Genomic DNA, 26,674 nt, shown 5'->3' on the forward strand with positions numbered 1-26,674 from the left:
CACCAACGGTGGAGCGATGGGAATTTGGGAATGTGCAGCACGGTCACCAACGGTAGAGCAATGGGAATTTGGGAATGTGCAGCACGGTCACCAACGGTGGAGCGATGTGAATTTGGGAATGTGCAGCACGGTCACCAACGGTAGAGCAATGGGAATTTGGGAATGTGCAGCACGGTCACCAACGGTGGAGCGATGGGAATTTGGGAATGTGCAGCACGGTCACCAACGGTGGAGCGATGGGAATTTGGGAATGTGCAGCATGGACGCCAACGGTGGAGCAATGGGAATCAGGAACATGCAAAAAGGCTGAATGAGAGACCTTGGAACGCCACACCTTAAGGTCTCGTGCCATTTGGCCTTTGATCATCTCCCCCCTCCCAGTGTTCTCCCCCTCATCTGAGCCCCTTTGACACCATCCTGTCACATGAATGTTTCCTGTTGACCCACCCAGCCTCCTCCCCCAGAGCACAGGACAATGATTCAGTTGATCCCATGTTTACAGAAATTTGCTTCTGAAATGTCAGCACGAGGTGCTGTGTCAGCAACTGTGTTGAAAACAAACAGATTAAGCGCCGTTTGCAAGTTTGAGCCGTTTGAGCTGACTCTGTGTGTGTGCCCTGGAATATTCTACACAAATCATTATGGAGTATCACTGATTGTCAAAGGGCCTGACCAGGCAGAATTAATGCACTGACAATATCACTGTAAAATGCTCGAAGTGAGGACAATAACAAGCAAATGGACATTGTATGGAATTCTGTGTTGTTCTGAACTCAATTTATTCTCATTGGAAGGTATTTTCCAGCCCTTCATATACTGTGAGGGGTGCTGTGCAGTAGGGATATGCAGCCCAGTCTAGGGCACACTGTCTGCTCTAGGGGAGATTACCCAGTCTCGGGAAGATTAGTCAGTCTAGGAGAGGTCACCCAGTCTAGGGAAAGTCACCCTCAGGGAGGTTTCCCAGTCTCGGGGAGGTTACCCAGTCTAAGGGAGGTTACCCAGTCTAGGGGAGATTACCCAGTCTAGGGGAGGTTACCCAGTCTTGGGTAGATTACCTAGTCTAGGGGAGGTACGCAATTCTCTCTCCTGTGACGTGAAGCATTCTAAGTTTTTCCAAGGGAGTTTACTGAGAAAGCCGTTTCCCTGTCACAGTGCTGGGATGTCTGGAATGTGCTCCCTGCATGGACTGGGGAGAGAGAGCGAGGGGAGTGAGGAGCTGGGGAATTTCCAGAGGTTTACAGAGCAGTTTCAACGCTACATGCTGCGTGCCCGGGCCCTGGAGAGGAGCAGTGTCACGCTGGAGAAACAGCTGGAGAGCCTGCAGCAGATCGAGGAGCTTTCAACTCTGGAGGGAGTCTTCACTGAACAGATCGGGCAGCAGCAGCAGAGCCTGTGGCAGCTGCTCAGGGACCTGAATGTCCTAGAGAAGGAGCTAAAGGAAATGCAGCAAGTCTTGGAGCGATTCCACACCAAGTAAGGTGTCTTTCTGTCCTTCACTCACTCACACTGCTACTTTACCTGTTGGCCACTGTCTCCCTCAGCGGTGAATGTACTGAGCAGTGAGTAAGACCTTCAAAGTTATTCTTAGAATCAGGGAATTGTTACAGAGCAGAAGGAGGCCGTTCAGCCCACACTGCCTGCACCTGTTCTATCCCCTCGTGCCAATCTCCTCCCTTTGCCCCATATCCCTGTATGCTATTTCTATCCGAATAGTCATCCAATGCCCTTCTTGAATGTCTCAATTCAACCGGCCTCCATCACTTTTCCGGGCAATGCGTTCCTAGTCTCTGGGTGAAAAAGATTTTTCTCATATCACCCTAACCCCAATCCCTTTAAATCTACTTCCACTTTTTCTTGTTCCTTTTACAAATGGGAACAGTTTCTCCCATCGACTCCGTCCAGCCCCCTTATGATTTTGAAAACCTCTATCTCATCTCCTCTCAGCCTTCTCGTGTCCAGGAAGAACCGTCCCAACTTCCTCAATCTCCCTCCGTCACTGAAGTTTCTCATTCCTGGAAGCTTTCATGTAAATCGCTCTGCACTCTCTCCAATACATTGACATCTCCCCTATAGTGTGGTGCCCACAACCATCCACAATAATCCAGCTGAGGTCTAACCATGACCTTGCACAAGTTCAGCATCACCTCCTTGCACTTGTACCCTATGCCCCCTATTAATAAAGCTGAGGACAGTGAGTGCTTTATTAACTGTTCTCTCCTGCTGCCCTTCAGTGATCTGTATCCATACACCTCCAGCTTCCTTTGCTCCTGCACCCCCTTTAGAATCGTTGCCCCATGTTATTTTGCCTTTCAATGTTTTTCTGATCAAAACGCATCACCTTACACTTCTCCCCACGCAATCTGATTTACCTCCCATCCGCCCACTCCCTCGACCTGTCAAAATCCCTGGGGAGTTCCACACTGTCCCCCTCACAGTTCACAATTCTTCCAAGCTTCGTGTCATCTGCAGAATGTGAAGCTGTCCCCTGCACAGCAAGATCCAGGTCATTAATGTGAATCAGGAAAAGCACGGGTCCCGATACCCAAACCCCCTCCAGCAACCACACAACAAACCTTCCTGCGGTCCCAAACATACCCATTGCCCGTGACTCTCTGCTTCCGACTGTGATCAGTTTGGTTTCCACAATGTGACTGTCCTTTTATTTCATAACCTGTAACGTTGCTCAGAAGTGTGATTCTCACTAATTGTGAACCTTGTACAATAATGGAATGATTTAATTAGAAGGAATTAACAGCACAGACAGAAGGCAGGCACCTGAAATCGGATGGACGTGCACCCATTTTCTAGTCAGATCATATGGGCATCGTGGTGGGAGTGGCTTTAATTTAAGGGTGAAGCCTCCAGCAGTCAAATAGCATTGGAACCCTGACAGTGCCACTCAGCTTTGAGCTTGTTGGTCCCACGAACAATTTGAAATGATTTCCTTTCTTGCCACTGGATATCCCTCCCTCTCTCACCGTCTGATCCTACTCATTCACATTCCTCCTCTGTCTTTCCTCTGCCTCTTTCCCAGTTGTGTATCTCCCCCCGAGGCAGAGTTTCACCCCTTGGGTAAGGGCCAGGAAGGTCCCCCCTAGACCTCAATCTAGTTGATGGTGAGCTGCAGGGAAATGGCTGGTCCCAAACCCGGCGCTACATCAACGTTTAGGAATAAAATATGAAAGGTCACCATACTTCACCCTCGACAATGCATCGTCTCCACCCACCTTCTGTGCTGTCACTCTCCCCTATATCAAGCCATGCCCCTTTACCCACCTCCATCATCCTATGTTGCCCACATACCACTTTAGTCTTCATTCACACCAGCTCATGCCCTCCACCCACCATCCTTTGCCCTTATATCTAACAGCCAACTCACCCAGACTCCACCATGAGTAGATCTCAGGACCCTAGCAAAGATGGGCAAGACTTAAGCACCTTAAAGTAAAGTTCTGTGTGTATGTTGCAGACATTATGGTATTGAGAAAAAAAATCACTCTTCTATAAAAACCTATGTTTGCATTTCCACCCCTCCAACAAGAGAAAACCTCACAACAACAATCGTTTCATTCACCTACAGCAAGCCTTATAATTTATAGCCCCATATCACAAAGTCTGAATCCAATTGCTGCTGGCTAATCTGGGAGATGGAAGGCAACTGATTGTGACAATGCATGGTTGTGAAATCAGCCATACTACACAAATCCAGGAATGCTTCACAATACACTGAGTGAAGCAACAAGCAATCATGTTTAGAATTGAACCATAGAATCCCTACAGTGTGAAAGGAGGCCATTCAGCCAATTATGACCCTTTGAAGAGCATCCCACCCAGATCCACCCTATCCCTGTAACCCTGCATTTCCCATGGCTAACCCACCTATCCTGTACATCCCTGGACACTGTGAGCAACTTAGCCTGGCCAATCCACCTAACCTGTACATCCTTGGACTGTGGGAAGAAACCAGAGCACACAGAATGCACAAACTCAACACAGGGAGTTGCCAGAGGGTGGAATTGAACTCAGGTCACTGGCGCTGTGAGGCAGCAGTGCTAACCACTAAGCCACTGTGTTGGCCTACTCCAGTGTTTTCAAAGGTTTAAAGTGCATGACTTTTAAATGCTTTGACTGCTGCCTTTGGCGGGTGTTTCTGACATATTGACAATACATCTATCTGGATGACAGATCCAATGAATTACAGAACTGTTGTTGCACAAAAGGTGGCCATTCAGCCAATCATGGCAATGCCAGTTCTGTTCCCTTGTGCCAATCTCCTGCCATTGCCCTGTTTCCCTGCATAGCGTTTCCATCCAAATAACCATCCAATATCCTTTTTGATAGTCAGGAGTTTATGCCCCTTGTCCTTTGTGCCTACTTTTAATCATGGCAAAGGAAGCGGACCTCTCCCAACCATGACCTCGATCTAAGTCAGTACTCGGGCAATTCCAAAGATTCCCCAAATTCCCTGTTGGGTCCAATCTGCAGCCACCAGCTTTCACACTCCATCTTGGTTTAGAGACGGCCGGTGATTTAAATACTGACCTCCGCACAGCCAGCACGGCTGGAAATTGTGTCGCTCCCCCAACCCCACTCCCAACCCCCATCCCCCACATCCCAAAACCCACCGCCATCCCCCATCCCCCACACCCCAAAACCCCACCCACCCACCCACCAACACTCCACCCCCATCACCAACACCCCACCCCCATCACCAACATCCAACCCATCCCCACACCCGAAAACCCCACCCCATCACCCACCCACCAACATCCCACCCCCATCACCAACACCCAACCAATTCCGCACACCCCAAAACCCCACCCCCATCACCCACCCACCAACATCCCCCAATCCCAACCCCACTGTCACCCCCCATCCCCCACATCCCAAAACCCCATCAATCATCCACCCGCCAACACCCCCCAACCCCAACCCCCACCGCCACACCCCAAAACCCCACACCCCAAAACCCTACCCTATCACCCACCCACCAACACCCCACCCCCATCACCAACCCCCACCTCCATCCCCCATGCCCCATACCCCAAAACCCCACCCCATCACCCACCCACCAACTCCCCCAACCCCAACCCTCACTGCCATCCCCCATCCCCCACACCCCAAAACCCCACCCCATCACCCACCCATCAACCCCCCAACCCCAACCCTCACCGCCATCCCCCACACCTCAAAACCCCACCCCATCACCCACCCGCCAACAACCCCCAACCCCAACCCTCACCGCCATCCTCACATCCCCCACACCCCAGAACCCCACCCCATTACCCACCCGCCAACATCCCCCAACCTCCACTGCCATCCCCTATCCCCCATACCCCAAAACCCCACCCTATCACCTACCCACCCACCAACACCCCACCCAATCAACAACCCCCACTGCCATTCCCCCATCCCCAACACCCCAAAACCACACCCCATCACCCACCCACCAACACCCCACTCCCATCACCAACACCCAACACATTCCCCCACACCCCAAAACCCCATCCCATCACTCATCCACCAACACCCACCCCATTCACAACACCCACCCCATTCACAACACCCCAAAACCCCACCCCATCACCCACCTGCCAACATCTTGCCCTTTCCCCCACACCCCAAAACCCCACCCCATCACCCACCCACCGGCATCCCACTCCCCTATCACCAACCCCCACTACCATTCCCCCATCCCCCACACCCCAAAACCCCACCCCATTACCCAACCACCAACACCTTGCCCTATCCCCAACATCCCAAAACCCCAGCCCCCCATGCACTCACCAACACCTCCCCACACCAGACCCTAAACCCGTTCCTTACTCATTCTCTCTCCACAGATGCTGCCAGACCTGCTGAGTTTCTCCAGCAATTCTCTGGGCCAGGATCCATTGTGGGGTTTAAGAGGGGATGCTGGTGTAATTAAAGGCAGAGATTGTGATTCCGATGTAATTTCAATTGAATCCCCGATGACTGGGAATTGTTCACGGCTGAAAGACATTGTCTCCTTAGCAACTGCTACAATTTCATGTTATCCTTTTAATTCCATCGGTTAAACTAGTGTAACCATTAACAGGCGGTTAATCGGAAATGTTATAAAGGACAGTGAGATCAGAAATAAACAACTTGGCCAGGACAGATGAGCTTCAGCTATGGTCCACCACCAGGGGTCCTCGATGTATCACTTTCACTTGCTCCTTGCTCCTCAGGAGATGTGGGTGTCACTGAGCAGGCCAGTATTTGTCATCCATCCCTAATTGCCCTCGAGAGGCTCGCTTGGCCACTTCGGAGGGCAGTTAGGAGTCAACCCTGTTGCTGTGGGTCTGGAGTCACATGTAGGCCAGACCGGGTGAGGACGCCAGATTTCCTTCCCTAAAGGGCAGTAGTGAACTGAATGGGTTTATACAACAATTGATGACCAGCTTTCAATTCTGGACTTTATTAAATGAGTCTTAATTCTGCCCGGTTGCTGGGTGAGAATTAGCCCTGGCCTCTGGATTATGAGCCTAATGGTGTAATTACCATCAGCCCCCAGATGGTTTGATGTCAGCTGTAAGTGTGAATGCCATCCTGGGGATAGACTCTACCCAATATCGCAGCATGGATACAGAGATCAAGAGCAACTTATAATCAACAGAGTGGATCATCACAGTGCCCTCTCGATGGGGAAGGACAGCTAACAAAACTACCAGCATTTATGAAGCTCCTTTAACATGCAACAATGTGCATTTATATAGCTCCTTCAATATGCAGCTACATACATTTATATAGCTCCTTTAACATGCAACAATGTGTATTTATATATTTCCTTTAACATGCAACTACATGCATTATCTAGTAATTAATAACATGCAACTACGTGCATTTATATAACTCCTTTAACATATAACTATGTGCATTTACGTAGCTCCTTTAGCATACAACTATGTGCATTTACGTAGCTCCTTTATATGCAACTATGTGCATTTATATAGCTCCTTTAACATGCAACTATGTGTATTTATATAGCTCCTTAATATGCAACTACATGCATTTATATAGCTCCTTTGACATCCAACACAAAAACAAGGCAAGGTAATTCACAAGACCATCACCAAACAAAACAGGAGGCCGAACCACCGTGGGAGATATTGGAGCAGGGAGTCTAAGAGAATGCATCCTAATAAGCAGAAGAGAAAGTGAGGCAGAGAGATCTAAGAAGGAAAAGGAAGGGACAAAATGATGCTGGGATTCAGTGAAAAGTAGGAGGGGTCTGAGCAGAAGGAGTTGTCATTTGGTTGCAGATAAAATATTTCAGTCACTTTCTCAAATGCAATCCCTCACTATTTTTTGGTTTAACTTCCTGTCTGTTTAAAGCAGTGTTTATAGATCCACATAAGATCTAGTCTCTCATCTTCCCGGATACAGAATACTGAGCATATAGCTTCTGTTTTGATAATTGTTGTTCCTTCTGGAAAAATGCCAATTGCACTGTAGCAGCATCACTACATCGTGCTGCCTCAGTACAACCAGCAGAATGTACCCGCATTCTTCCCAACACAGAAACAGGCCATTCGGCCCAACTACTCCATGCTGCATTGAGCCACACAAGCTCCCTTCCCTGATTTTCCGTACCTTTTGCAACAAGTTCTGGACTAAAGTGCAAATGGTTCTATGCCAGCTTACCTGCAATCTTACACATGTAGAATTTCCAGCACAAAAACAGGCCATTCGGTCCAACTACTCCATGTTGTAATTAAGCCACACAAGCTCCCTTTCCTTACTGGAGTTCTCACTGACTTTCTGTACTTTTTGCAACAAGTTCTGGTCTAAACTGAAAGTGGCTCTATGTCAACACTCTCGGAACCTTTCACAGTCCTAAGAACATGTCAATCCTCAGGGTTCTTTTTGAGAGAAAGAAGCCTCAGTTTATTCAGTCCTTCCTGATACAGTAACCTCTTTCTCAGCACAAGCTGCCATTTATGTTGCTTTTACCAGTAAATGGCCCCGATCACATAAAACCAAAAAGAATGATGCACTAAAAGAACACCACTTGAGGAGGAGATGAAAGAGAAGCTCATCAAAGATCCTCAGGCAGCACCTTCCAAACCCATGGCCGCTACCATCCAGAAGAACAAGGACAGCGGATGCATGGGAACACCACCCTCTGCAAGTTCCCCTCCAGGCCACTCATCACCCTGACTTGGGAATATATCGCCATTCCTTCACTATCACTGGGTCAAAATCCTGGAATTCCCTTCCCAACAATATTTTAGGTGTTCCTGTACCGCGTGGTCGGCAGTGGTTCAAGGAGACAGCTCAACACCACTTTCTCAAGGGGCAATTAGGCAATAAATGATAAATATTGGCCTGACCAGTGATACCCACAACCTGCAAGTGAATCAAAATAACATTTGTGGAAATCAGTCTGGTAAGGGAGTGCGGAATGACCTTAAGTGATGCTGATTTTTACTTATGTTTGTGTATTATTGCTGGACCTTGGTTTTGACCGGGCAACTTTGGAAAAGGCTTAGAAAATAACATCAGAAATTGCTGGGAAAGTTCTGAGGAAGGGTCACTGTGCCCGAAACGTTAACTCTGATTTCTCCCCACTGCCAGACCTGCTGAGCTTTTCCAGCAGTTTCTGTTTGTGTTTCTGATTTCCAGCATCCACGGTTCTTTCAGTTTTAATAAGTAGAAATAAATTTCTCCGCACCTGGAGTATTGTGTGCAGTTCTAGTCTCCAAATTAGAGGAAGGACATTCTGGTTATTGAGGGAGTGCAGCGTAGGTTCACAAGGTCAATTCCCGGAATGGTGGGACTATCGTATGTTGAAAGATTGGAGCGGCTGGGCTTGTATACACCTGAGTTTTGAAGGCTGAGAGGGGATCTGATTGAGAGTATTAGATTATTAAAGGATTGGACACTCTGGACGCAGGAAGCACGTTTCCGCTGATGGGTGAGTCCAGAACCAGAGGACATAGTTTAAAAATAAGGGGTAGGCCATTTAGAACAGAGTTGAGGAGAAACTTCTTCACCCAGAGAGTGGTGGATATATGGACTGCTCTGCCCAGAAGGCAGTGGAGGCCAAGTCTCTGGATACTTTCAAGAAAGAGAGCTTTTAAAGATAGTGGAATCAAAGATTATGGGGATAAGGCAGGAGCAGGATACTGATTGTGGATGATCAGCCATGATCATAATGAATGGTGGTGCTGGCTCGAAGGGTCGGATGGCCTACACCTGCATCTATTGTCTATTGTCTATTCATTTTGCTTGTCTTGCTTTCACCCATAGAACAGAATACGAGAACAACCAACAACTTCAGGACACCTTTGAAAACCTGAATAAGGTGAGATGCTTACCATTGACTATTCACAGTCATTGTCATAGAGTCACACAGTACAGAAAAGGCCCTTCGGCCCATCAAGTCCACCCAGAACTATCCATGCTAATCCCACTTCCCACACTTGGCCCATAGCCTTGACTGTAATGACATTTCAAGTGCTTATCAATTGCACAGCATCCCAGGGGAGAACTGGTCAAAAGATTGAGGCTTGTGGTCGTGTAGTGGCTCTTTAGATGTCCCGCCAACACCATTGATTATCGAATACCTCGCAACAACACATTCCCAAATTTGCTCAGCCCCCAGTTTTACTACTCCATAAATGAATGGGTTTTGAATGAGTTAAAATTGGGCTTTGTACTTGAAACAAATGTTAATATCAATGTACGAACAAAACCCAGATACAAACAGTTAACTTAATTGAAGTCACAATTCTTGGGTGGTGTAAGAATGAAATAAACAAAAGTCCTAAGGCTTCACTTTGGTTTCCTTGTCATCATGTCTCTCTTTTATCTCATGTCCTCAGCTTGAGGTCTTAGGAATATCACGTGTTGCTTTCGTTAGCTGTGAATGACATTTCAAATCTTAAATTTTCCAAAGTGAATACTAAGTTCATCCATTTCCAAAGTCTTATCATAGAATCCCTACAGCGTAAAAGCAGGCAATTCGGCCCTTCAAGTCCACACTGACCCTCCACAAAGCGGCCTGATTCCTCCCCGCTGGCCTTGCATTCCCCATTGCTAAACCACCTAGCTTGCACATCCCTGGAGACTGTGGGGCAATTTACCATGGTCAATCCACCCTAAACTGTACATCTTTGGACTATGGGAGGAAACCCATGCAGATACAGGGAGAATATGCAAACGCTACACAGCCAGCTGCCCAAGGATGGAATTGAACCTGGGTTCCTAGTGCCAAGAGGCAGCAGTGCTAACCACTGAGCCACTATTCCACTCACAGATGGAGACTATTCAGCCCCTTGAACTCATTCAGATACTCAGTGAAATTATGGTTTATGTATATGGCATCTCTAATCACCCACCTCGATTCCATATCTCATAATGCCCTGGGCCTGCAAATGTAACTTATCTAAGATTAAGCTGAAGGAAAGTGAGTAGATCACCCTTCCCACCTTTGCTGGTGCCACTGTGGACCTCTTACAAAGCAATAGATAGTATTTCTGGGCTAGGCGTTCTGAGTTTATGGGTCCATCAGGAATTCTGTCTTATGGCAGAAGTGTCCATAATGCAGTTCAGCAGGTTGGTCAGCTTGTGGATCTTCCCACCACCTCCCTGCTATTCTCCAGAGGGTGTGTGAGTGAAGGTGTGTAAATCAGATACTTCCCAAACAAGGTGCAGTACTGACTGGGGCTCAGGAGATGAGAAGATGACTCCACTGATGTGTCAGTGAGTGAGTGTAGGACATGGTGCAGTGGTGAGTTGGGAAGAATATTGGGTAGCTGGAGTGAGCCAGTGTTGATTGTTTGGTGGGCTAGGAATAGATGGGTACAACTAACATCATTGGGGTAGGAAGGAGGTCAGGACAGGTCATGAAACAGTCAGTTGTATTAGCACCAAATGTCTTCATGGTGCTGATACCCTGTGTAGTTGTTAATTGTATATTAAATAAGGTTTTAATTTCATTGAAGTAGTGGCGTAAACTGGAGAGACTGAATAGGCTTTTCCCTGGAGCATCAGAGGCTGAGGGGTAACCTTGTAGAAATTTATAAAATCATGAGGGGCATGAATAGGGTGAGTAGACAAAGTCTTTTCCATGGGTAGGGTAGTCCAAAACTAGAGCGCATAGGTTTAAATTGAGAGGGGACAGATTTAAAAGCAACCTATGGGGCAACTTTTTCATGCAGAGGGTGGTGTGTGTATGGAATGAGCTGCCAGAGGAAGTGGTGGAGGCTGGTACAATTACAACAGTTAAAAGACATCTATTGGGTACATGAATAGGCATAATAGCAGCACCATTTAAACTAATGGGGCCAGAATCGAGTTATAACCAATAGACTCTTTAAAAATGTGTCCTTTAGAAACAGTGTCCCCAATTCGTGAGTCGTGTTATAGCAGATTTGCAGTAAACAATGCGCATTATAGCAGACTGGCCTGTATTTATGAAGGAGAACACAAACAGGGGTGTAATGTTAAAGGTCTGACGCATGAATAGCTACTTTATACTGTCCTACATAGCTGGTTCACAGGAGGGAGTGCTGCCTACTGTGGTTGAAAAGCCAGGCAACTGAACTATTGCAGGACACATATCCTGGGGTTTTTCCCGACTGCGTGATAACAAGGTCACAGAGTCACCAGTTGAAACAGAGAGAGATCAAAAAGTACAGATAAGAAAGTTCAAGTGGAATTAGCAGAGACCCTGTTTGATCAAATAGTACAAACTGACCTGTAAATGAACAGACCCATTCATAACCAGGGAACTACTTGTATAGAATCACAGAATCCCTATAGTATGGAAGCAGACCATTCAGCCCATTGAGTCCACACCGACCCTCCAAAGAACATTCCACCCAGACCCACCAATCCTATCCCTCGAACCCTGCATATCCTATAGCTAATCCACTGGAACTGCTGGTCAATGTTGGAAATGAATACCTGTGTCATACATCTCTCTAAATGAATGCTTACGGAATTTGTACCAATTAGGGTCCAGTTGTATCCTTCCCTGCCTAGTTATTTGGTGTAGAGTATGGCTGTAAGTATGACAGCACGGTGCTCTCCCCATGCTAAGAGAGGATATTGCAGCCTACAATCAGTCAGTACAAGAGCTTGATCATTAGAAGGGAGAGTTTTGGAAATCTCATTTGTATGTCATCTTCTTCACCTCAGAATGCAAATGAAGCTTTATTAAAGAATTTGGAATTGCAGATCCGTACGCAATTCCTCCAGGAAGATATAAACTCCACCAAAGAGAGAAACAGGAAGGTATGTGCTGTCAATTATTTAACCATTCGGTGTAATGATGAGCTAAGTGAGTCATTCCCGCCTGTCAATAATAAATAGCCCGTGCCACCCTTTGTCCTGGAATTTACTTTAATTTAAAGCTGTGCATAGTTTTGTAAAGACTGAACGATGTAGCGTTTGTCTGAGGCTTCAGAATGTGTGATTGTTTTCCGGACAGCTGCTTAAACAAATTAATAAAAGCTCTTTGAAATGCACAAGTGCAAAAATATTTAATAAAACCTCAAAGAACGGCGGATGCTGGAAATCAGAAACAAAAACACAAATGGCTGGAAAAGTTCAGCAGGTCTGACAGCACCTATGAGCAGAAATCAGAGTTAATGTTTCAGATCCAGTACTGACCAAGGGTATTGCTGTAATGTAACTTTTTTTCTTCACGTCCCTAATCTGTACCAAAGGATTGTAGCTAGGTACCTTAATGGAACGTGTGGTGCTGGAAAAGCACAGCAGGTCAGGCAGCACCTGAAGAGCAGGAGAATCAATGTTTCGGGCAAGAGCCCTTCATCAGGATGGTGCTGGAAGTGGCAATGTATGAACTTTTCACTGTAGCCATTTGAGTATGTGTGACAATAAAGCTAATTCAATTCAATTCACTGGACCAAAAATGTTGACTCTGGTTTCTTTTCACAGATGCTGCCAGACCTGCTGAGCTTTTCCAGCAATCTCTGTTTTCGTTTGTGCAAAGTATTGATCCAATTTCAGACATAGAGAGAACTTTGAAGCTTTCATTGAGAGCAGCAGTTTCTGTTTTTCCCACTACTTTGTCCTTGCCCGAGATTAATGGTTACATTTTACTTGCTCCTTGAATAATTTCTTCATAACAGTCTTAAGATTGTTGCACGTACAATTAAATCATGGTCCACTACAGGATATCATTGAGGGGGAAGCCCTGGTGTGTCTTTGAGTGATATCAGTGATGGAATCTAATCGTCAGGAGTTTCATCAGTCTCTGTATCTGTTGCTATTGATCGAAAATGATGTAAAGTGATCATTGTTTGATTTTCTGACATGTTTCTGCAGAATCTCACAGAAATCCAGGACTACCTGAATGTTGTGAGGGATGTGCGGCAGTCGATAAGCTGTGAACCTACAACCACGTTAAGCTGGGAGGTAACCTAAGTGCAAAAAGTTGTTGATCTCCAGGATGTGGTCTAAGTCTGGGTACACTAGGTTACAGAACAAGTGAGGTTTAATCAAGGTTCTGTGTATATATACTAGACCAACACTTGTACATCGTGCACATAAGACTCCGTGCTCGGCAATAGTTGAACCACTAGAATGAGGCCACTTTATTGATGTTAGTGATTCATAGAATCATAGAATTCCTACAGTGTGCAAAGAGGCCATTCAGCCCATCAAGTTTACACTGACCTCTGAAGAGCATCCCACTCAGACCCACCCCACCTACACTATCCCTGTAAGCCTGCATTTCCCATGGTGAGAGCAGTTTAGTTTGGGATTATGCTCAGCATAGACTGGTTGGACCAAAGAGTCAGTTTCTGTGCTGCATGACTCTATGATCCTATGACGATCAAAACAAAGGAAAGGTGGTTAAATATCGGAAATGGGTTAATCTTACAACATCAGGGAGATACATTTCTTCTTTTTGGAATTTCTAAAACTTTAAATTTGAGGTAAGCCACATTTGGGAACATTTATAGCCTCTTGTCTGTTCTTGTCCTTCTTACAGGGAGAAGAGAAGGAGCTGGTGGTGGACAGGGGCTCAGAAAAGGTATCTGGGTTAGACAACGGCGAGAGTGACCCCAGTCCATTAACGAGCCAGAAAGGGAATGAGGTCAGTTGGTGTATAAAAACATGACCAGGCAACCTAGACGATAGATCAATTGACCATCTTGAGGGGAACCCTGCGACGTTCTGCCTAGCTTCCTTTTCAGGTGGTTGTGCGTGTGTCTATACTCCGTCAGTTCTTAGTGTGTCTCCATCATCTCGGACCTTTCACCATTGGAGGTCGTGTTGAAGTAATATGAGTTATGGAATTCGAACAGAGTATTTCAGGAAGTGCATTTTACATAGAAATCCTCCTTTCTCCCCACCTCTCAATATTTCTATCTCTTTAACTCTCATGGATTTGTCCTTTTACAGGAATAAATCACTTACGTCCATCACGTCCCGTGTTAGTGAGCCCTCCCTCCCATTCTAACCACTCTCCGAGTCCACCTTTTCTCCCTATTGAATTTAACAGCAACTATCCTGTACTTCAGATCTCCGGGCTTGGGATTCTGTCGCATGTAGAAGCATTCTCTCAGTATCTATTCTGTCTGATCCATTCAGAATTTTACCAAACTCTGTTGGACCTCCTCAAAATCTGCATTTTTATAAAGGAAACTGTTCCACCCTCTTAATCACTGTAGCATCTTTGAGACGTCTTTGTATTTCTTTCTGGCGTTTTGATGGGGTTTTTTTTTGTTACTGTTTGGGAATCCAAGTGCTCCATCAGACTGAACATAAGTTTTGAGACAGCACTTGCATGATTTTAAGCCACTTTTTCAATGTTACAATCTCGGAAGTAAATCCCAGTGGATTTGTTTTCTTTGCAAATAGGCAAGGAGAGAGATGAAAGATAAAATGTCGCACTTAGCAAATGCCAAGGATTAGACAATGGTCTGATTGGCAGTGAATGAGGGTAGGCTGACTCTGAAAGAGAGCTGCGGTATGTTGCTAGGCGATGTGATGAGAGAGTTGTTACAAAAGCTGCCAAACTGCGGTGTTGGCCAAAACAGTGAAATGCAAGTAACACCCAGGTTATCCTATCATCAAAGGTTCAAGCAGCAGTAAAACGAGATTGTAACAATGTTGGAAAATTGGAATCTGAAGGACACTGGGCACCAGAACTTTAGGTTTATAAATTGTTTTATAAAGTTAAAGCTTTGGCTCCAATTTGCCATAGAAGTTAAGAATTTAAAGGACACTCTCACCTCTATTCAAGTGCAAACAGGAGAGGGAGTGGGCCATTCGACCCCTCAATCTGTTCAATATGCTCATGGCTCAGCCTCACATTCCCAATTAATCCCAATAACATAGACAGGAGCAGGATACCTGTCCAAGACCTTTAATCCGTTGAGTTGCACTGGGGGATTTCTGTGTGAGTCCAGTCAGGTGCTGGCCATTGCAGGCTTGCCCAGGGGGTAATTGTGGCACTGCTTTGGGGCACGTTCACACAACCAACTCTCAGGTGCCACACCTGCCTGGCAAAGGTGCCAGTTCCCAACTTGTGGTACCTGACCTCTATTAAACAGCAGCGACATCAGTCCTGAAAGGCTTCATTGGCTGATGAAGCAGATCCTGAGGTCATAAAAGGTGCTACACAAATGTGGCTGGCGTTGGAACAGTTGCTGGATGTACATCATGAGGGCATCTCTGAACAGCCTGGTTTGATTTACAAGGATGTTACCAGGGGTTGGAGAGTTTGAGCTATAGGGAGAGGCTGAATGGGCAAAAGCTATTTTCCCTGGACCATTAGAAGCTGAGAGGTGACCTTATAGAGATTTATAAAATCATGAGGGACAATGTCTTCCCCGGGGTGGGGAGTTCAAACTAGAGGGCAAAGATTAATATGGGAGAGGAATGAGCGCCAGGGACCCAGGTTCGATTCCACCCTCGGGTGACTGTCTGTGTGGAGTTTGCACATTCTCCCCGTGTCTGCGTGGGTTTCCTCTGGGTGCTCCGGTTCCTTCCCACTGTCCAAAGATGTGCAGGTTGGGTGAATTGGCCATGCTAAATTGCAAATAGTGTTCAGGGATATGTAGCTTAGGTGTATTAGTCAGGGGTAATGTAATATGGTAGGGGAATAGGTCTGGGTGGGTTACTCTTTGGAGGGTCGGTGTGGACTTATTGGGCTCTGTAGGGATTCTATGGTTTAACTGCCTGTGTGCCACTGGCTTGGGGCAGCGAGGGGCTGGAGAGGTTAATGAAGGGTGGTTATGATATTTGCTGCTATACTCCTTGGCCTGTGTCCACGTGAAATGCTTCTGCCTCCTTCCTAGCTCATAGCCAGTTCTATTTAACCATCAGTGCCCTCTGTGCTCCCTGACCTACATTAGCTCCTGATTTTAACACCCAGCCTTTACGCATTGCAATCCAACCACTGCCTACCCGCCTCTACCAAACCTCTGTAATCTCTCTGCTAATTCCCATCTCTTGAGCTGCCCCAGTTTCAATTTCTTCACATTCAATGTCTTCAGCGGCCTGAGGGCCTCAAGCTCTAGAATCTACTGAAGGCTGAGGGAGTTAGATTTTCGATAGGCAAGAGAGGTAAAGGCAGTGGGTCATTAGAGAGTGGGTGGGGGGAGGTGGAGCAGGTCAGGGGTGGAGCTAAGGTACATCTGGATCAACCAGGATTTTATTAAATGGTAGAACAGCTTGGAAGAACAATCCCATGATTTTAATTCCCTACATCGCTCTGATTCTGCCTATCTCTTTCCTTCTTTAAGACACTTCTTAAAACCTACCTTTGTTATCAAGTCACCTGTCCCTCGGAGCTCAGTGATTTGGTGTTAAATTCTGTTGGACAATCTTCTCATTTTCTTTTTATTCATTCATGGGACGTGGGCACTGCTGGCTCCATACCTAGAATCATAGAATTCCTACAGTGCGGAAGCAGGCCATTCGGCCCATCGAGACCACACCAATCCCTCTAGGATCATCCCACCCAGATCCACCCCCCCCCCTACCCTAACCCTGTAACCCTGCATTTTCCATGGCTGATCCACCTAACCTGCACATCCCAGGACACCATAGGCAATTTCCCGTGGCCAATCCAAATTAATCTGCACATCTTTGGATTGTGGGAGGAAACTGGAGCACCCGGAGGAAACCCACGCAGACACGGGGAGAATGTGCAAACTCCACACAGACAGTGGCTGGTCCAGCATTTATTGTCTATTCCTAATTGTCTACTTTGAGAAGGTGGGGGTGAGCTGCCTTCTTGAACCGCTGCAGTCCCTGTGCTCTAGGTAGACCCACAATGCACTTAGGCAGGGAATTCCCAAATTTTGATCCAATGCCAAAGAAAGAACGGCGATATATTTCCAAGTCTGGATGGTGAATGCCTTGAGTGGAACTTGTAGGGGTGTGTTTTCCCATGTACCTGCTGCCCTTCTGAATGTTAGAGGTCATTAATTTGGAAGCATTTTATTGTGCTAAAGGTACTATCTAAATGCAAATTGCTTTTGTGACGAATTTTGTAGTAGATGGCATCATGCAACATTGGACCCATACAGCATGATCTCAAATTGCCTTTATCCCATCTAATTTCTCATTGTTGCAAATACCTTGAGAGCTTCTATTTGTCTGTTTTGCATGTGTACGTAACTCCTGATTCAGGACCTACTAAAGACTGTTAAAATGATTATTGTTTTCATAATGTTTCATAGAAGCATTGCAGTTATTAAAAATGGCATTGGCAAACTATATCAGCTTATCGCCTGTGGGTGGAGTGTTAGCTCTTGGATGGTCAGGCAGCATTAATGTATCAACTGGCAACTGTTCTTTCAATCTCTGGGCCACCAGGCAGCAGCATTATCCCACAATGTAGGCTCCAGTCCAGTTCTCATTATTATGAGAGGGGCATAATAATTCTGCTTTTGTTCTACAATGAAAGATTAAATACATCTTCTGTCAGATAATGCCACCTGGAGTTTGTTTTATGATCGTGTAAAGGTCAGCGCTACACGGTTTTAGCCCTTGTGGATCAACATCAGGCTCCCTGTGGGAGCAACTTGTGCTGTGAACAGCTGAGATTAGGGCCACACAATGACTGGTTTCTGGCGATGGATTAGGATATTTCATGGACTCGTCAAAGAAACAATGGGTTGATTTTCCTTCGGGTGAACTACCATAGGATTTAAAAAGAACCAAGGAGTATTTTTTTTGAATGAGCTGGTCGGGTCCTAAGGTACATTGCTGCTGGACTGGTAAGTAAAAAAACCACAGGTTCCTGGGATGGGAGTGCGTGCTCAGTTACCTTAAGAGGTAAGACTTGACCCTGTATTCATTGGAGTTTAAAGGGACGAGAGATGATCTTAACAAAATAAGTAAGAAGATCCTGAGGGGATTGGATAGGATTAATACTGAGAGAATATGTGAGAGACTGGAACTAGGAGGCACTGTTTAATAAACAGGAGCCTTTTTCTGGTTCTGACAGAGATAAAGAGGTCTCTCCTCTCCCAGGATTGTGATTCTTTGTAACTCTCTTCCTCAGTGAGCAGTGGTCATCAAATATTTTTAAATTAGAGGTCGATAGATTCTGGGCTAAAGGGGGAGTTAAACATTTTAGGAGTAGGAGAAACAGTAGAGTTTAGGCCGCAATGTGATCAGCCATGATCTTATTGAATAGTGGAGCAGGCTTGAGGGGCCGAATGGCCTCCACCTGCTCCAAACTTGTATTTTTACACATATGTGATGATAAATACTTAATATTACTTCAATCTCATTGCATGAAAAGACAACAACAGTGGAGCAGCCAACTGCCAACATGCATGGAGGTGAGCTAGATCAGATGCAATCACACAGGGAGCAAATTGAGGTCTTGAAGAAAAAGATGGGAGAAGTTGAGAGGAATTTGGAACAATGTGTCAACGAGTGTCGATGTGTTGTCATGTATCAGCAGTCGCTGGATGATGAACTGGAGAGTTACAAGAGATTTATAGCAAATGAAGATTCCAGGTGCGTAATGGGACTTTTCAGTACCTTTACAATTGTCCAGAAAAAATTACCTAAAAGTAGGAATCCAATATAAAGTGGATCTTGGGGTCCAAAAAGTGAAACTGTGTTATCATTTAATAAGACTGATTAGAATCCCTACAGTGTGGAAACAGGCCATTCAGCCCACACTAGCATCCCACCCAATCCCTATTTTTCCCATGGCTAACCCACCTAGCCTGCACGTCAGGGGCAATATAGCATTACTAATTCACCTAACCTGCACATCTTTGTGTGGGAGGAAACTGGAGCACTCAGAGGAAACCCATGCAGACACAGGGAGAATGTGCAAACTCCACACAGACTCAAGGGTGGAATCGAACCTGGGTCTCTGATGCTGTTAGGTAGCAGTGCTAACCACTGAGCCACCCAGCTTCTTTTTTTTAAAATCAGCAAAATGTAGAATTAAATTAATATTTGCCTCTTTTGTGACCCCTGTGATATAAATGAATTTGCTGTATATTGAATAGTGATTACAATAGACATCCAGGTATTAGTTTTGCCTTACAGCATCAATGTATAATGCTTAGTTTTCATTGCATATGAACTTCTTGAGATTATTTCTGAAGGAGTGGAGACTTTATTCTACTGTGAAATGTAACTGTTTAATCAATTTTGTTTTCATCAAAAGCGGGAAGATACCGTCGAATGATCCCTTGTAAGGGGTCTGCATGATATTGTTAAATAGCTTGTCAGCTCCAATTATATTTATATAGCACTTTTAAGTGATAAATTGCCCCAAGGTTCTTCACAGGAAGATTGTAGAAGAAAGTATGGCACTGCTCCAGTTAAGCAGAGATTAGGTCAGAATACCAAGTGCTTGAGATAGATTTTAAGAGGGGAATCTTTAAGGAGGAAGAGAAGATGGTGAGGCAGAGAGATTTAGAAAGGGAATCCCAGAGATAAGAAGGGTCACTGGACCTGAAAAGTTAATTCTGACTTCTCTCCATAGTTGCCACCTGAATGGCTGAGATTTTCCAGCAATTTCTGTTTTTGATTCAGATTTCCAGCATTCACAGTTCATCCAGCTTTTTTTTTGCCCAGAGATTAGGTCCTACGTAACGCAAACGTGGCTTCAATGGTGCAGTGATGACATTCAGGGAGACCCAACAGGCCAGAGGCCTCCTTCCAGAAGGACAAGAGTAAGGTTTTGATTAGCACTCCATCCCATACCTTCTACATTCGCACCTTCCACAACATAGAACATTACAGCACAATGCACACCCTTTGGCCGTTGATGCTGTGCCAATCTGTGGAAACAATCTGAAGCCTACTTATCCTGCCCAATGACCATTTAAATGCCCTTAAAGTTGGCGAGTCTCCTACTGTTGCAGGCAGAGTGTTCCATGCCTTTATTACCCTCGGAGTAAAGAAACTACCTCTGACATCTGTCCTATATCTATCACTCCTCAATTTAAAGCCGTGTCCCCTCGTGCTCGCCGTCACCATCCAAGGAAAAAGGCTCTCACTGTCCACCCTATCTAACCCTGTGATTATCTTATATGTATTGAAAATGTGTTGCTGGAAAAGCACAGCAGGTCAGGCAACATCCAAGGAGCAGGAGAATCGACGTTTCGGGCATGAGCCCTTCTTCAGCGTCCTGAAGAAGGGCTCATGCCCAAAATGTCGATTCTCCTGCTCCTTGGGTGCTGCCTGACCTGCTGCGCTTTTCCAGCAACACATTTTCAGCTCTGATCTCCAGCATCTGCAGTCCTCACTTTCTCCTAGAAGACATTATCGTATATGTCTCAATTAAGTCACCTCTCAACCTTCTTCTCTTTAGTGAAAACAGCCTCACGTTCTCATAACCTGGCACACATTGGCAGCAGTGTGCACCATCTACAAGATGCATTGCAATATCTCACCCAGGCTCCTTTGAACATCCCAAACCAGTAATCTCAACCACCTAGAAGGACAACAGCAGCAGATATATGGGAACACCACCACCTGCAAATTCCCTCAAAGCCACTCCTCATCCTGACTTGGAAATATGTTGCCATTTCTTCACTGTCGCTGGGTCAAAATCCTGGAATTCCCTCCCTAAGATCAGCACATGGACTACAGTGGTTCAGGAAGGCAGCTCACCCCCACCTTCTCAAGGGCCAGCGAAGGATGGGTAATACATGCTGGGCCCATCCAGGAAAATCCACATCCTGTGAATAAAAAGGGAAAACAAATCTTGGAGGGTTTCCAGTCAGAACTAAGAGGACCCTGGCCATGGAGGGTATTTGAGAGAATTTTAATATCAAAACATTGCTCAAGCAGAACCCAATGTATTTGCAGATGCATTCTATTTTGTTCAAAACACACACAATTTGTAGTCACAGTCAGTCAGCGTCTTATAAATTCCAGCTTTCAGAATAAAACCAGCCTGATTCCAGGTTAAAACTCTTGAGACAGATTCTGAACAAAGCCTCACACCCACAATACAGTGTCTGACCGATATGTCACTTTTTGTATATTGCTATCGCTCTGCTTGATTGTCATAATAGCACAGCACTGACATTGACTTTATAAACACTTTACACACCATCGAATGCTCTGGGTCACCTGCAGACACTCGACTCATACCAGTTGTATGATCTTCTGATCTCTCTGCCCTTGATGTCTCTGCGTATGAACCCAGTGACTGTGTCTCTGTGTCTCTCCGCACCTGACGAAGGGGCAACACTCTGAAAGCTTGTGATTTCAAATCAACCTGTTGGACTATAACCTGGTGTTGTGTGACCTCTGCCTCTGTCCACCCCAGTCCAACACTGGCACCTCCACATCAGAACCCAGTGTAGGTCAGCAGCACAGGGTGTGATGGGTGAAAGGTTCTTGTTGTGAGTTAAGAAACCAGTGACAGAATTCTGAGAAATAGTTAAACAGTTTATAACGGAGCCTGTAAAAAGCTATAACATCTTCCAAGGTCTGTTAGGTAGATTTCTGATATAAAATGAAACCTGAGCGCCTCTCACTCTCTGCAGGAATGTGTGTTGTTTAAATTTTCAGGAGTCACATTCAGGTAACAGTCTCCTATTTACTTTACATTGCCTCTTTCCTGTTCACTGGACTGACCCCAAGCTGTGAGAGTGGGATCATTTGGTCATTAATTAAAATGCTACCCTTGCCTTGCGATATTAGTTCTGCAGGGATTGTCCACTCAGCCATGGCTTGACCTTCCAAACACACTTGGCCCATTCGGCTGCTACGTGTTGCAGGCTCTGACTCAGTTGACACATGGAGCTGAGAGAACAAGCTCAATAGTTGGAGATTCTCACTCTGGCCGATCGTCCAACTCAATGGCCTAATCCTGCTTTCTCCCCATAACCTTTGATCCCATTCGCCCCAGGTTCTGCATTTGGCCACCTCTTGAATACACTCAATGTTTTGGCATCAGTTACTTCCTGGGGTAATGAATCCCACAGACTCCCCACTCTCTGGGTGAAGAAATATCTCCATCCTAAATGGCCCACCCTGAATCCTGACTGTGACCCCTTGTTCTGGGTGCATCCACCATCGGGATTATCCTCCCTGCATCTACCCTGTCTAGTCCTGTTGAATTTTATAAGTCTCTATGAGATTCCCCCTCTCACTTGTCTGAACTCCAGTGAAAACAATCCTAACTGAGTCAATCTCTCATCATACCTCAGTTCCACCATCCCCGGAATCAGCCTGGGAAACTTTCACTGCTGTCCCTTGAGAGCAAGAGCATCCTTCCTCAGAAAAGGAGACCAAAACCCTTCTTCTACAACAGCAACTGAACACAATGTAACAACAGCCACCATGCATAAGACCTGGAATATTGTGGAAAAAAGCCCAAGGTGTTTGCAGACTGAATGGTTGTGGGCACTGGGTATTGGCAGTAAGGGAGTAAAATTATCTGGCACTGTCACCCCTCTGAGGGTTTGCAAATTATTGAGGAAGTTGATGGAACATGATTTTCCTAGACCTCTCCTGCTGCATGTTAAAGAGACCTGCCAATAATTAATTCTTATTCAACCATTAATCTGATATATCTCACTTTTCAGATCACAACCCACTCCAACTAAGGCAACCGCAATGTCAGCGAGCAGTCGTTATGACAACACAGAGGTCACACCTGTGGGCAAAGGTCAGATGCAAATTTGCATGTAATCAAAAGTTAAAGTTTTTAATGTCTCAGGAGATCCTGCAGTCACTTTTGTTTCATCCTGATGGTGACGGAATCTGGAATTATTCTGTTATACTTTTTGAAAGAGGAGGCAGCTTTCAACACTTTGAAAAGAATCCAAAGCCATTATGTTCGGGTGATTTTATAAACGGGTTTGACTTTTGAGAGATTCAGGAAAAACATTTCTTCATTCATACACATGGCATAGATATCCCTGACTGTAATTTTGAAGGACATTCAATGGACCCAAATTGTGAACTCTGCTTTCTCTCCACAGATGCTGTCTGACCTGCTGAGTTTCTCCAGCAATTTGTGTTTTAGCTTTAGCATTTATTGCCTGCTCCTAATTGTCCTTGAGAAGGTGGTGATGAGCTGCCCTCTTGAGCCGCTGCAGTCTGTGTGCTGTAGGTAGTGCTATTAGAGTGGGAATTCTCGGACGTTTGAACCAGTAACACTGAAGGAACAACGATACGTTCCAAGTCAGAATGGTATGTAACTTGGAGGGGAGCTTGCAGGGGCTGCTGGTACCATGGATGACCAGGCAGCAAAGGGGCAACTTTAAAAAAAAGATCCTTGACACTTTACGACATACAAAAGCAATGAATAGATTTGTAACTTTACGGAACTGCATTGAGATTCCTTGAGGGTGGAGGATGGGGAAGCAGTGGATCAGACGAGGGGTAGAGGTTTTGACCTCCATTATGAAAGTACTGGGGACAGGATACTTTTCACCTTTGGCCATGCCCAGCTTGACCAGGTTGGGGTTTGTGAGTGGGGGTGAGGGAACCGGGGGAAAGGTGAGTAGAAGTGGAGACCCTATCCCAGGATCAGATATTGAAAATAATGCTAACCTGGTCTTGCCCTTCTCTCTCCCTGTTGACAACCAAGTAGGGCAGCATGGTGGCTTAGTGGTTAGCATTGCTGCCTCACAGAACCAGGGACCCGGGTTCAATTCCAGCCTCGGGCAATTGCCTATGTGGAATTTGCATGTTCTCCCCGTGATGGCATGAGTTTCGTCTGGTTGCTCTGGTTTCCTCCCACAGTCCAAAGATATGCAGATTAGGGTGGATTGGCCATGCTAAATTACCCATAGTGTCCAGAGGTATATAGGTTAGGTGTGTTAGCCATGGGAAGTGTAGGGTTACAGGGAAAAGAGTAGGGAGATGGGTCTGGGTAGGATGTTCTTCGGAGGGTCATTGTGGTCTTATGTGACTTAATGGTCTGTTTCCACACTGTGGGGATTCCATGGAAGTAAGTACAGATACCTGTCACTCTTCAGTGAATTCTATAACAAAATAGATTCTCAAAACTCCTGAAATGCCTCCAGTTCCCTGCTGCTGGGTGCCAGTGTTGAGTATAAATGTATATTGAGAAAATGTTAGGTATTTTCCTCACTGCTATGACATGACTAACTCTTGATGTGTTATAGGAGAGGGTTTATCACAAGAATCGTAAAGGTTTTCACTGATGCCATTTTAGGATAAAGATATGTTCCTGACTGATTCAGTAATGGTCGTCCTACCAATATGTTTGCTTTAAGTTTGCTTAGATTTAACTGAAGATTTGTTGAACAGCACTCTCAGCTAATAAGTCAGTTAAAAAAATGGCATTCTATTTTTGTTAGACATCACTGTGGCTGCACTATACAGTGTACCTCTTCAGGCCAGTGAAATAATGCACTCCAGAAAAGCATCAAAGAAAAAGGACATCACTTCGTCAGGTGACAAATGCAGTAATGGAGTGGAACAGGAATGTGCAAAGAAACCTTCTGAAGTGAGTGAAGACTGTAAAATCAGTGCCAAGGAAGATGAGGAAGAAGATGAGGATGTTGAGTTTTATTCTGATGAGGGAGAAGAGGCCACAAAACCAGATGATGTACCAGATGGAGCACAGATCAGTCGGCTTTATAACGCCCTGTGTAATATAGTCCGGGACAGAATGGGAAGACATAAGAAACCTGAACCACCTGTAGCAACGTTCTATACCAAAGGGCACTATGTGTTAGTCACAGGTGAAGCCAGTTATATGGACCCTTTCTTCTGTACAACAGTTCCTACGAGGAGTCAAGTGATAGTTACGTTTGAGGACCAACCTTTCCCTGCTGATATAGACACTCTACCACAGCCTGACCTCCCCACCCCTTTAAAATATAATGGAGATGGTGATGGCAAGAAAGACTTTGACTCCACTAAAGAGAATGGCAAAGACCGTGAGGGTGAAAAAAAGGATGAAAAGGCAGATGATGGAAAATCCGGTGGTAATGGAGAACTGAAAAGACCGATAATATCGGCATCAATTTTACCCCCAACCCCATCACTGCCAGATCCTTCTCAAGCCTCCGATTACAAACCCACACCTTTCAGTGGCCCATCTACACCACAGTCGGATGCAACCAGTCCTGATAACCTGGCATCAAGAGGTGGTCCTCCTGGACAGCAGCAGAAAGAGGACAAAGATAGAGCAACCATTATCACTCCAACCCAGCCACTATCACCTGACCAGAGAACCCCAGAGGAGCCGAAGTATAGGTACTATGAGAAGATAGAAATGACTGAAGCAGTTGAGACATTTAGAGACAATAAGCTGGAGGGTTACTCAGAGACCTCCACCATTGTAGAGACCACGGTGGAAAAGACAAGCCAGGAACAGAAGGCAAAAAGATCCTGAGGTTAAAGACTCAAACGTTTGTGTACAATATTTACAAATGTAATTTTGCATCTCAGAGTTAAAGTTTCACCACAGTGTGTGCTGACAGTGAACTGCAAATCATTTTCTTCCAGGGAATTTAATTAATGCCAGGGTCAGACTGCAGATGAGCGTTTAATAGTTTGCGTGTGTTATTCATAAATGAGCCTTTTTGAAAGCTTAAGCATCAGATTTATGGAGAAGGTACGGGTCACACTGCTTAAGTTCAGCTAAAAGCTTTGCTTCATGTCATCAATCAAGTTGAACTAGGGTTGACGACAAGAATCTAAAAGAAGAGCTTGACAGTATTTTACTGGGGTATTGTTAGTCATAATTAAATAAGGGCTTTACTCCTATTGACACAATGCACAATGGATAAGTAGAACATTTTAAGCAAGATCAATATGTAATTAGATTTATATACTCTGATTGAATTGTCTTCCAATTGATCAACAAATTTGCTTTGTAAAGAAAACTGCAATAAAACCAACTGGTTTAGACTATCAACCCACTGTTTGTAGTATTCATGTGTTGTAAAGCAGCTCAAATTGCCCATGGTCGCAATTTTCAGGTTTTTTTTTAATAAATGCTGAATAATTTGTATTCTGAAACCAGAGCTCACATAAAACCTATTGCTGTAGTCATTTTATGATCAAAGTTCTCATTATTCAGTAGGTTCAGCTATTAATGTTAATTAAGAACACAAGTGTTTGTCATGCATAATTTATAATCAAATGAAGGGATAATTTGAATTAAGTGACTTCAAAGTAAGAGTCATATTTTTTAATATGGAATATACTTTTGGGATGATTAGTGCAATCCTAAAATTAT

General features: G+C 45.2%; 1 protein-coding gene across 2 annotated transcripts; it reads left to right on the plus strand.

The window, feature by feature from the left end:
- Positions 1–844: 844 nt before the first annotated feature.
- bfsp1 (beaded filament structural protein 1) lies at positions 845–26,350 on the plus strand. Of its 2 annotated transcripts, XM_043696649.2 has the most exons (8): positions 845–1,473; positions 9,277–9,331; positions 12,172–12,267; positions 13,324–13,413; positions 13,994–14,098; positions 18,767–18,987; positions 23,037–23,119; positions 24,783–26,350. In XM_043696649.2, the coding sequence occupies exons 1-8, from the start codon at positions 1,160–1,162 to the stop codon at positions 25,823–25,825; spliced, it is 2,007 nt and encodes a 668-aa protein (XP_043552584.2). In that variant the 5' UTR covers positions 845–1,159; the 3' UTR covers positions 25,826–26,350. The 2 variants fall into 2 exon arrangements, with proteins under 2 accessions (XP_043552584.2, XP_087847804.1); XM_087991678.1 differs by lacking the exon at positions 13,994–14,098.
- The last annotated feature ends 324 nt before the right edge of the window (positions 26,351–26,674 follow it).

This window comes from Chiloscyllium plagiosum, unplaced genomic scaffold (genome assembly GCF_037043375.1).
Source record: "Chiloscyllium plagiosum isolate Xiang-an unplaced genomic scaffold, Cpla_swu_hap1 HiC_scaffold_10, whole genome shotgun sequence".
In the NCBI taxonomy this organism is placed as follows: domain Eukaryota; kingdom Metazoa; phylum Chordata; class Chondrichthyes; order Orectolobiformes; family Hemiscylliidae; genus Chiloscyllium; species Chiloscyllium plagiosum.